Source organism: Zingiber officinale, chromosome 5B (assembly GCF_018446385.1).
Source record: "Zingiber officinale cultivar Zhangliang chromosome 5B, Zo_v1.1, whole genome shotgun sequence".
NCBI lineage: Eukaryota > Viridiplantae > Streptophyta > Magnoliopsida > Zingiberales > Zingiberaceae > Zingiber > Zingiber officinale.
Window position 1 is genome coordinate 28670161 of NC_055995.1, and position 12204 is coordinate 28682364.

A 12204-nucleotide genomic window follows, 5' to 3' on the forward strand; every position below is an offset into this window, starting at 1 on the left:
ATGAATTTTAAGATAAGTGGACTAAAAATTAAATGTGAAATGTAATTTAAGTAATAAGTAAACATTTATGGAGTAGTTAGGATTGATAGAAAAGAATTCAGTGTAAGTGAAAGTTTTAGACATCTTGAACAATTATTTAACAAGGGATATTAAAAAAGACAATCATAGATATGACAAAGAATGGATTGTCAAAATAGCAAGGAGTTTCTGAAACCTAGTGTGCTTGTCGAATTCCTCTAAAGCTAAAGAAATTTTTTATAGGACCATATGGTACATCATATGCTATGAAACAAATGCTAGGTAGAATAGAACTATAATAAAAAAAATTAATAATGCAGTAGGAATAAGAATAGTATGATGCATGCATTGTGTTATTAGAAATGATAAAAAATATATTGAGATGGGAAAACCATATTTGAAGGTGACCAAGAGATTGTGTAGTTAAAAGAGTTAAATTTATTAGTCAATATAATAAAAATGATTTAATTAATTTATATATGAGTAGTAATATAATAATTCATTATGCAAGGGATAAAATTGATGGAGTGAATCTTAAATCATTAATTTACACATGGCTTACATACATTAGAAACTAGATTCAAGTAGATAGTCAATATAAGTAGTAGGGATCCTCTAGTCCGTAATTTATGGATCAGAGGATGATCCACTGTATGAAGATCAATGATTTGGATGGAACCCACCTTTAAATTAGTAGGGTCCATCTAAATCAAGGGTCTATAATAATGGACCATCCCGTAATTCATAAATTATGGACCAGAGAATTTGTCCTCTAATATAAATAGGATATTGGGTGTCAATTAAATAATAATAATAATAATAATAATAATAATAATAAGTAAGAAAGTTTGGTGTATGTAATATTTTTTGCTTTTACCCCCTTTAATTTTTCTTTCCTTTCTTATTTGTTGGTCGAAAAAACGGAAACAGTAGAGGAAGTCGATCACGGTGCCTTTCTCCAAATGCTGGCTTACATTCGCTACTCTCCCTTTCAAGCGTTCAGAATCGTTTCCTCTCGTCGCCCGCAGGGAATCATGTCCATCAGCGCGGGAGCCGGCGATCCAACGGACCCCGGCACCGCCTTCAAGCTGCTCCTCTCATGTCCCTCTGGTCTCCCTGCTTCGCAGGTTGTGCGCCGCATACTCTCATCTTTCCTTCTTCCTTTCTCCTTGGTTTTGTTGCAGGGATGTTTGGAGCCTGTGAAAAAAATTATCCAGAGTTTTTAGTTTCAGCGTGCGATTTAATAACTACTGCCGTGCTAAATGAAGGTTTTTGTCAATTTCGACGCTTCCTACGATCGGATTCCTCATCCCGATGCTAGTTTAGAAGAATCCATTAACGAGGTGCGCACATTCTAAAAACAATGTCTTCTCTTGCTTCTTACAAATGCTATATTTTCAGAACAATCTGAGGACAATTTGGAAGTTTTGGCCACTGAAAATTGCTCTTTCTTTCATTGAGTTTTCTTATAAATCGGAGGGATGCAAATCTTTTAATTTTAGTATCTTTTTAAAGGTTTTCTCTCATAGACAATTTGACTCAATAAGGATTCGCCTTCTTTGAAAGTAAAGTAGATATTGTATTTGATTTTCTACAATACCATTCTTTTTCCCCTTCTGTTTTCTGAACTGGAACTGAGAGACAGATCACAGAGGGCCTCCACAGATATTATCATATGTATTATAAATAATGTAAAAAAAAATATTAAAAAATTGTTTCCTATTCTGTTTGTATCTGCAATTCTGCATCTTACCTTAACGCAAGTCATTTACAACAGTATAAGTGTCATTGCAATCACCTACATATTTTGCAGATATGGAATCGGCGAGTTCAGGGGAATCCTTCACTGTATAGTGGATTAAAGTTTAGGGTATGTTGTTTGGGTGTATTGTTTATGCTACTTCTTTTGGTTATTTCTAGCAACCAACTCTTGAAGTTTCTTCAAAATTTTTTGTCATATATGACTAAAGACAAAAGGATGACACTGAAAATTTGAAAGCTAAACTGAATAGTGTAATTTTTTTGATAAAGAAATGAACACTGTCCTTGTGAAAAGAAGAAGAAGGAAAGAACAATATCCCTTGTGAAACAAAAAGCAAAGGAAAGAACAAGATCATGAAATTTGAATAAGTTAATCATTACGTAGCTATTCTAACAAACATATATCTATAACAACTGTAGTGTAAAAGAGATGAAAAATTAATTCTATTGTATTAAACAAAGCTTGTAATTACCTCAAATTTTTAGTTGAGGTCTGGTATATAAATTTTCCAAAAATTTAATTCAGGCCACATCTGGTTGGATGCCAAAGAGCACACTTTTTCAAACCAAATATGCTATAATAGTAGGAACAGTAAGCTCAATGTTTGCCTGTTGACATGTATTAACCCTCTCAGTGTTATCAGTAATATCAGTAAAAATGAAAAGCAAATTTATCGCATATCCAAATAGTGTTTTTTTTTTTTTTTTGAAAAATCTACTCATTGCTTCCTTGAAGTGTTTGCTTTTTTGTTAATGTTCCCAATATGCCCTTCAAGTAATGCTCCTAAATTGATGGTTAAAATAATTTATCTCAGTATGGGGATCACACTGTACAATATGCAGATGGCTCAGATAAAATTTCCTCAATTTGCCTTCACTTGGGTCTCACAGATTACAGGTAATCATCACTCACACTTCTTTCTAGCTTGGCCATATGTTTTTGTAACGCCTCTTTTGAGTGGGTTTAGATGTGTACGGTTCCAGTTTGATGCATGCAACATTTTGTTTTAATTGATTTTTCTTATATGTAACCAGTACTTATATCCCATTATTAGTTTCTATACTTTTCAATTTAATGAATTAGTGTGCGTGATATTATTAGATTGGTTGTTTAATGCTTATCAGTTGGAGCGGTTAAGGTTGTATTTGCTAACTAGAAAGTTTATTATTATTCATCTTGAATTTTTATGCTGAAATTAAAATGTTTTCAAAATATATAAATTTTCAGGTCATTTGTGGGCACAAACTTGAATCCTTTATGGGAGAGGTTTCTTTTTCCTTCAGCAGGTATTTTTGAAAACTGCAATTATGCACCATATCTTCATGAATCTAGGCACCGGTTGGTTCTTTTTGAATTTTTGTGGCCCTTTATGTAACACTGTTTTTGGTGATGTTTACATACACTGCACTGTTTTTCCGGCATCTGCTTTGGCATAACATGCATACTGGTGCTCTTATATGTCAACTTAATATGTGAGAACTTCATGTCTACAATATGTTGACTCCTCCCAGGCATGGCTTATGCTCCGATTAAGGTTAAGATCAACAAAATTTAAAATTGAGAATGACGTCAACGTGATTTGACTAATTTCCATGATTCATCTGGATGATTAGTTAACGTTTCAACTGATATATTTTTAAGATAAAATAGGAATGGATTACTTATCTCTAATATTACTTAGTTGATACATATTATTTAAGACAAACAAGGTATTGAATGACTTACAAAATTATTTAATATGATATTGAAAACGAAAAAAATATCTGATCAATGGAGGATAAGTACTCTAGTTCCCTTATATAAGAACAAGGGAGACGTACAAAATTGTGTAAACTATAGAGGTATTAAACTAATGAATCATACCATGAAATTTTAAGAAAAAGTAATAGAAAAAGGATTAAGGAAGGAGACCACAGTGATCGAAAATCTATTTGGGTTCATGCCTTGAAGGTCAACAATAGAAGCTATACATCTTCTTAGACAATTAATTGAAAATTTTCGGGAGCAAAAATAAGATCTACACATAGTATTCATTGACTTAGAAAAAACTTATGATAAAGTCCTAAGAGAAATTATATGGAGAATTCTAGAAAAGAGAGGTGTTAACGTAGCATATATTGAACTAATTAAGAATATGTACGAGGATGTAACAACTAGAGTAAAGACTTTAGGCGGAGTAAATAAAGCATTTCCAATAAAGATAGGGTTACATCAAGGATAAACTCTAAGTCCCTATCTTTTTACTCTAATTATGGACGAACCTCACATTCAAGACACAATACCGTGGTGTATGTCGTTTGCAGATGATATTGTTTTGGTAGATGAAACACGTGAAGGAGTAAATGGTAAATTAGGATCTTGATGGGAAACACTAGAAAGGGAAAGGTTTTAGACTTAGTAGAATAAAGACCGAATATATGGAATTTAAGTTTATCAATATTTGACGTAATGAGACAATTGTTAAGATAGGAGATGACGAGTTGTCGGAACCAAGAGGTTTAAATATTTAGGATATTTTTGCAAAATGATGAAGGGATTGAGAAAGATGTTTTACATAGAATACAAGCAAGATGGTTGAAATGGAGGAGAGCGCCCGGTATTTTATGTGACCGTAAAGTATCTCTAAAACTTAAAGGAAAGTTCTACAAAACTGCAATTAAACCTGCTATGTTATATGGAGCTGAATGTTGGGCTATAACTCGAGCACATAAGCAGAAGATGAGAGTTGCAGAGATGATGATGTTAAGGTGGATGTGTGGACATACGAGAATGGACAGAATAAGAAATGAGAGCATTAGAGAAAATTGAAGTTGCATCTATTGAGGGAAAACTCCGAGAGACATGTTTAAGATGGTACGGGTATGTACTTAGATGATCAATAAATGCTCCAGTTAGGCAATGTGAAACTATGTCAAACACACATATCAAACGAGGAAGAGGAAGACAAAAAAAAAAACTTGGTTAGCAGCAATAAAATAAGATAAAATTTATTTAAGTATAGATGATGATATAGAAGGAGATATAGCTCAATGGCATAAAAGAATTCATATAGCCGACCCTACCTAGTGGGATAAGACTTGGTTGTTGTTGTTGTTGTATACATATTAGGAATAAGATTTGAATTTTAAATTTTGAATTTGGATTTTTGCTGGAGCAGTTTGATTATAATTTAAGTTGTTTGGTAATTAGTGTTGTACTGTTGATGTTTTTATATTTGGTAAATAAATCAATGAGGTTAATTATATTTTCTGATTATTTGTTTCTTATTTTTTGTTGCATTAAATCTATAAAAGTGTGTTTCATGTAGTATTCAGCCAATTAATAATATTCCACTTTATCTTCTTTGTGGTTGAATTTTCTGCATGATTTTGGTGTTCCATTATGTTACATCAATTGCTATTAGAGCCGAACTTGGTTTGGTCTCAGTTCTACATAACAAACTAGGCACTATATATCTAACAGTTAACTTTATCAATTACTTAATCTAATGCTCTGATTATTGATTAAATAGTTATTCTAGAGTAAAAATACACAAACAGTAATCCTATTTTTGGTAATAATCAAATACCGAAGTCTTTACTATCTCAAAGTATCTTCCTCCCTAGTAAATTTTACTGGAAACATAAATTTTCACTGCTTTTAATTTCATATTTGGACATATTTGCGTTACTACTGGATTAGTTGGCATCTCTAGAGACAGAACTGAAGAATTATGAAGTTTTTTTCTTTGTTGTATTGCTTTCAATTCCTTTTTTTTCCATGTAGTTCAGTTAATCACTTAATTAGTTGCTTTACTATAATTAATTTGTATTAGTAATATCCTCACATATTACAATTGGTGGAGGTTTTGGATCTGAAAAATGGTGGAATTGTAAAACATTTTGTTCATTTTCTGGTCAGCACGTGCTATTCAAGCATGTCTGGCAGTAAGTTAAATCTTCTGCAGTGTCTGAGTTGGATTTTGTTCACTATCACCTATATCTTAGCAACTTGAGTTACAAAAAGCAAAAGTTTGACTGTCCTACAATGACCACAATTTGGGACTAACATCTTACACTGAAAAATGCTATTTGCTGGATGCTGATTTTGCCCTTATTTTTGGAATCTATTTCAATTATGTTTAGAGTATGTTTTTGAAATGAATCCTCTTTCTATTTATTCTTAGTACCTACATCTTGTTTTCCTACCATTTAGGATCTAGGTTTTTTTGGAGCTTATCTATCATTGAGATTAATGAATATTTTTTGCCAATCAAAAGTTTGTTTTGATTTTCTCTAGATGACTCTTTATGCTGTCAACATACATCAAGTCCGCTAGGAAATGGAGCTATAGTGGAAACATCTGATGGAAAGATTCTCATCTTACAAAGAAGTCATAATGTTGGCGAGTTTCCAGGATATTTTGTTTTTCCTGGAGGTCATTCAGAGGTAAGTATTATAAGCTACCACAAAAGCAAGAGCAGTTATAAGCAATTATCTGCCATTACAGAAAAACAGTCATGTACATATGTAGGTTCCACAACTCCTGAGTGGCAAAGTGGAAGCCAGTCTCTGATTTGCAGGACTAGAAATGACTCGTACATGCTGGAGTTTATTTAAATTTAGTAATAATCAATATTATCTTCAAATTTTCTAAATCTGTACTCTTGTTGGATAATTATTTACGTGGAAGCCAGCCATATCTTTACGTGTTTAAAATTTATGATATGTCTATTAGCACTGTTATTCCTGTAAATCTGAGGTAAAGTGGTAGTCTGTGATTGTAATTGGTTTCATTCAAGATATTAATTCATCCTGGTATAAGTAGGCTCACTGTCTTCATCAGAGTGGTTCACTATTTAGTTCAAATTTCTTTCATCTGAAAACTAAACAAAATATCTGAGATCCATCAAAAATATACATTGACAATGTAGTCCATCTATTTGCTTCATTTGGTATTTCATATTTTCTCTTTGTCAATATATGAATTTGGTTAATTTATTAATTAATCTAGTAGAACCTGATTATGGATAAGTTAAATAAGGAATAATTTGTTTATATGGAAAATTGTTAGGTTTGATTCCCTAGGTAGACTTTTTGTCTGTCGTATAAGCAAGTACTTAAATAGGACTCCTTGTAACAAAGATGCCTGTACCTTATATTTCAAAATGCTTATGCAGAGTCCCTCTCATTCCTCTGGACCAAAACATCCTTCACCTTTTCATCCGTTTTACTTTTCCCTTTTCAATTCTCCCCTCCACAATTCTCTCTCCTTGTATTACTCTACCTTTTAAACATACGGTAGCCCACTATAAAATTGTATTGATATGACAATTACCCCCACATGAAGATCTAGACAGTAGCATGACTTCCTTGCAGGGTTTGAAATCTCGTACCATGGCGATAATAGTCAAAATGTATCATTTTGATAAATTAGTGAAACTTGATACTATTCAGCATAGACATTATCTCCTATGTTGTTATATTAATGAGTATCTTTACATGCTAATAGTCGACACCCCTCAACATGCTAGAATACAAGATGAATTAAGATACTCTTGTTATTTAACAAGATAATATTAAAATTATAGCATTCTAAATGGAAAATAAAGATTAAACTTAAGTATATAGTTGTGTTAATTTTTTTTCATCTCCTTCATCCTTCCACTTCCAATTCGCTATGGCACCATACATCAGAAAATCTGCATGATACGGAAACAGCTCAAAGACCGAAATACTGAAATGGCTAGATTTTGAACCTTGTTCCTCAGGCAACCTATTATGGTGTAATGTGTAAGATATGATCCCTACCTATTGGGATTTGGGACTATATTTTATGGCTCTTAGTTATTATTATTATTATTATTTTATTTTATCTTCCTTTTTTCTATTATAGCTATACCCATCCAAGCAACCACCTTAATCAATGCAATTAGTATCCAAATCTTATCATTATATATGAATGAAAAATGCATTTAAAGTTCATCTCAATGATGTTTCACTTATCCAAGTATTTTTTTTAAAGACCTATGACCTATTCTTTTTCAGCCCCAAGAAATTGGAATTTCTTCTCATTGCGCTGATAAAGGCACCATACAGTCTGATCTTATAAATCAGAAAGTTTGTGTAGAGATGTTTGATGGTATCATTCGGGAGGTGGTTGAAGAAATTGGTGTTCCTGCAATTTCTCTGGCAAGTAACTATTTGCATTTATTATTAACTTATGGTTGCTCTTGTAATACAACTTAACTGTTCAATTTCGTTGTGCATTAGGGCAATGCATATTTTTCCTTGAAAAAAATTCAAGCTCTTGCCTTTTACAACAGAGGAGATAGACTAAGTTAAAGGACATTTTTTTCACTTAAGTGTGAGGTCCATAGCAAAAAGCAGCAGTATGAACTTTTGGAAAAACGTCAACAATAAGAAATATTTTCCTTGTGGAGTAACTCCAGCTATAATGGTTATTGCAGTTACTGTAATTTCATGTTGCAAACCAATATTTGCAGCAAAAAAATAAACTATGTATTTTCAATTGAAGTTTCCTGCATTTTGATACCGACAATGAGAACATTTGCTGATAGGAAAAAGGGTAGTCCACTGTACCCTTTTATGTGCACGATTTTGCTATGCTGATAATTAATACTAAGTTACATTTGGGAATTAACTACTCTTCACAACTAGTTTTTTTTCCTGTAGATCTGCACTGAACTTTTTTTTTCACTTTACTGGTCATGTAATTTGGACATTTTAAAAATATATATTGGGATTATTTTCCTACTAGATCCTAATATAATGTGCTAATTGATACATCTCTCCCCTAACACTTGGATTAGAAGAAAAGAAACTAAAAACCTATTGAATGACTTTAGTTTCGGCTTATAATTTCCTTTCCCTTATACATCTGGCATGCTTTGATACGCTGTTGTTTCTGACTACTAGAATACTAAAATATGAACGCAGACAAATCCTCTTTTCATTGGAATTTCTCGTCGGGTCATGAATGCCAGGCCAACAGCTTTCTTCTTTCTAAGGTGCAATCTACCAGCAGAAGAAGTTCGTGAATTTTATTCAAAAGCACAAGATGGATTTGAATCCACTCAAATATTCACAGTTTCAAGGGTTAGCACTTTTTATATTTGTTTACTATTTGTCCCATTTTCTGTCATGTTTCAATGCTCACAAATTACTAGAAAAAACAGGATGATTTGAAGAAACTGGCACTGAAAATGCCTGGTTGCCATTGTGGAGGACTTGCTCTTTATGACCTGATGACGGAAACCCTCAGCTCTCACACATAGTTAAGAAAATTGTTTCAAGTTTACTGTGGCTTATTTCATTTACCTCTTCTTCACACAAGTCAGTTAAATACTTGATGACGCAAATTTCTGTATGTCTCAAACACAACAATTCAGGTAGCTTCTTTTCCTAATTGTTTGATTTGATTTCTAGTTGAATCAAATGGTTTCTTGATGTGCATGGTCAATTCATTATGTTCCTATCTAAATAGTCATCATCGTTCCAACAAGGAATGAGAAATAATTGAATTTTATGATAAAAAGGTTCTTCTCATTTCAATTGCTTGACCAAGGTTACATCTTTCATAAAAAAGGTTCTGATGGATTGTAGTTATTTCAAATGCCTTGAGTTTGAGATTTGAATTGTTTGAACATAGACCTTTTGAATCTTCAAATGTAATAACAATTCTTCAAAGGTATGTATTTGAAGTCAGGAAGAAATCTTGGTTGATATCATTTTTTTCCCGTCTTTTTACATTGGAGCCTAAAATGTTTCCCCTTCTTTTTCTTGTGTACCTAATTTTCATTGGAAGGGAATACCAACTAGTGGGATGGAATGAAACAGTTATTGCTATTTAGTTTTTCGACCTACACAACGACTTCAATATTAATACTCAAACCTCGCAAGTTGGTTCTCCTCGCTTTGCGACTCATTCCAAGTGGCAACACACACACAGAGGAAACAAATAGACAAGGGGGAGAGAGATTAGGGAGAGAGATTGAGGAAGAGAGAAGGGTGGCATAGAGTGGAGAAGGGAATCAGTGTTTGTCGGTAAACGACACGCATGGTAGGCAATTGGCAAGGGTCAAGGGGCAAGGTAGAGGAAGAAAAGTATATGGGGAGAGAGTACATGGAAAAGAAATGGGGAATGTAAATAATTCCTAACTTTCTAAAACTTTTATTAACTTAATTAAACATAATTAATGACTCAGACTAGACTATTGTATATTTAAACTCCGTCTAATTAAAACTATCAAAATAAGTTTAAATGAACCCAATTTGAACTCACCATTTCTACTCGAAGGGCTCCATGCTCCATGTATCCCTAAACTGACACTCATCCCTAAAATCAAAAATATTTGTTTAGTTAAGCTTAATTAGTTGTCTTAAATTAAAAGGATAATATAATATATACAAATTTAAATGGGATAAAATTTGATATATAACATTAGCGAGACTTGTTTTTCGTATTCCGATTTCTATGATGTTAAGACAGATCGAGAGAGACTCTCCAAGCAAGTAATAGGAAAACTAGAATTCAATGAAACCGTGCTTTTCCTTTGTGTCTTCTCTCAGTTTTGGTTCATTCGTTTGATCCCGTACTTTGATTAAATAAAAATTTATTGATTAAGTTGGTAAAGTAATTTGTTTATTTTTCTTTCATTATATTTAATCCATCTCATTAGAATATTATTGAAGATACATATTAAAGATATATAACAATCGAAATTAGTGTGCATAAATGAATTGAAGTTTTCTTAAGAAACTTATCTAGTTCAATTTTGAAGGTATGAAAAAAAATTCATTTGAATTTGTTTTTTTTTTTTGAATTTATATCAAATTTAACTTAGTCGAGTCTAAGTTAAGTTATATATATTTATAGATTTATAATTATAAAATTTAGCTATAAAATTTTAAAATTTAATTTAATTCTAAACATAATATTTGACATCTCTGAAATCTAAAAAAGTTTAGATCTCACTATTTTTCTTCCATTACAAAACCAAATTAAAACTAAATGATGAAATTTTAAATTGTTTACTGCATCCAAGAGATTTGTTTAAGTTTATCAAACAAAATAAAAGAAATAAATTCAATTCTTAAGCTTTTATTATACAAATCCATAAAAATATACATTCATTTTACAACTTGCAGTTGAAGCTCAAAATTTAAAAAATTGTGAAGAACACAAGTTTTTATCAAAACGTTAAAAGTTACTTAGACATAGATAATATCAACAATGATCGTCTCTGACACCTTTAAAACTGGAATTGCTTTGATGTTGCAAAATCTGAAAGTATACCCTAGAGTATTAGGGAAGATCCCATTTTTCATTGCTCAATTCCAGCGTTATTTGCAAATGTTTTGTAGATTATAAGTGTAAATCATTATAGAAAATGAAAGTATTCCATTTACAAGAAACTAAGGTACAAATTTAAACTTAATTGGGTGCAAGTAATCTTTAACTTCGAGGACTGAGGTAAGAGGTGGTCAAATTAATTTAATTAATTATTAAGTGAAAAATTAATTATAACAAAACAATTAATTAAAAATCACAACTTATACTTATGTTATTGTCAATGATTCAATTAAATAATTATTGAAAGCATACTAGCACGACACAATATGGTACGAAACTATATCACTCCAGAAATTGCAGCTCATCTTGAGATTTTAAACTTTGATATGAAATTAATACATATTTTGATAGAAAAATATGAAAGAAATTACTTTGGAACAACTGCTGCAAGTAATTGTGATCTAGATGAACACAATACATCAAGAAGATTGTTGTCTGAGAGTTTATGTAAGTGTCATCCACCCATGTTCTTTGGTAAGCCAAGCTATCTTTGGTCTGTGGTGTTGTGCTACAACAAAACTTATTTGTAGTCTCTTTCATGGAGCTTTCCATGTGTGCATTGGTATTGTATTTTGATGTGTATTCTACGTACTATATGCATCTCTATTATATATTATATGCTTCATGTGCACTAGCTCTTTTACATTATGTGCATCTCCGTTTCTGTTCCTAATTTTGTATGCCCTTTTTTCATGCTAGGTGTACTGTTCTCCATATCTGGTTCCACCATCTCTTCAATATGAGGTGATCATTCTTCGTGGAATATTTGTGGAGGAGGTATGCACTAAGCTGCATCGAGAAAGATGTTATCTGTTACATGGGCCTATTCAATGGAGATATTCTGTTCTTTGCTCCATGGGACTTCTACTTTTGAACTTTCAATTTCACGCTCATACATGATCAAACGACACACTTTTCTCCCCACACATTCAAAATATCTTTCCTTCAGTGAATTAAATTATTTTATTTTTCAGTGGAGATATTCTCTAAAATATGCTTATTATAAGTTTATTGCATGTAACACAAATGAGAGTTAAATGGGATCAAGTTAGCTTGGTTTTCAGGATGTA

General features: G+C 32.0%; 1 protein-coding gene across 1 annotated transcript; it reads left to right on the plus strand.

Moving 5' to 3' along the window:
* The first annotated feature begins 945 nt into the window (after nt 1–945).
* Nucleotides 946–12204, plus strand: LOC121984294 (nudix hydrolase 9-like). The gene is made up of 10 exons (XM_042537162.1): nt 946–1145; nt 1287–1361; nt 1832–1888; nt 2595–2677; nt 3008–3066; nt 6059–6207; nt 7807–7950; nt 8719–8877; nt 8958–9170; nt 11834–12204. Exons 1-9 carry the CDS (start codon nt 981–983, stop codon nt 9054–9056), a joined length of 990 nt encoding a protein of 329 aa, XP_042393096.1. The 5' UTR covers nt 946–980; the 3' UTR covers nt 9057–9170; nt 11834–12204.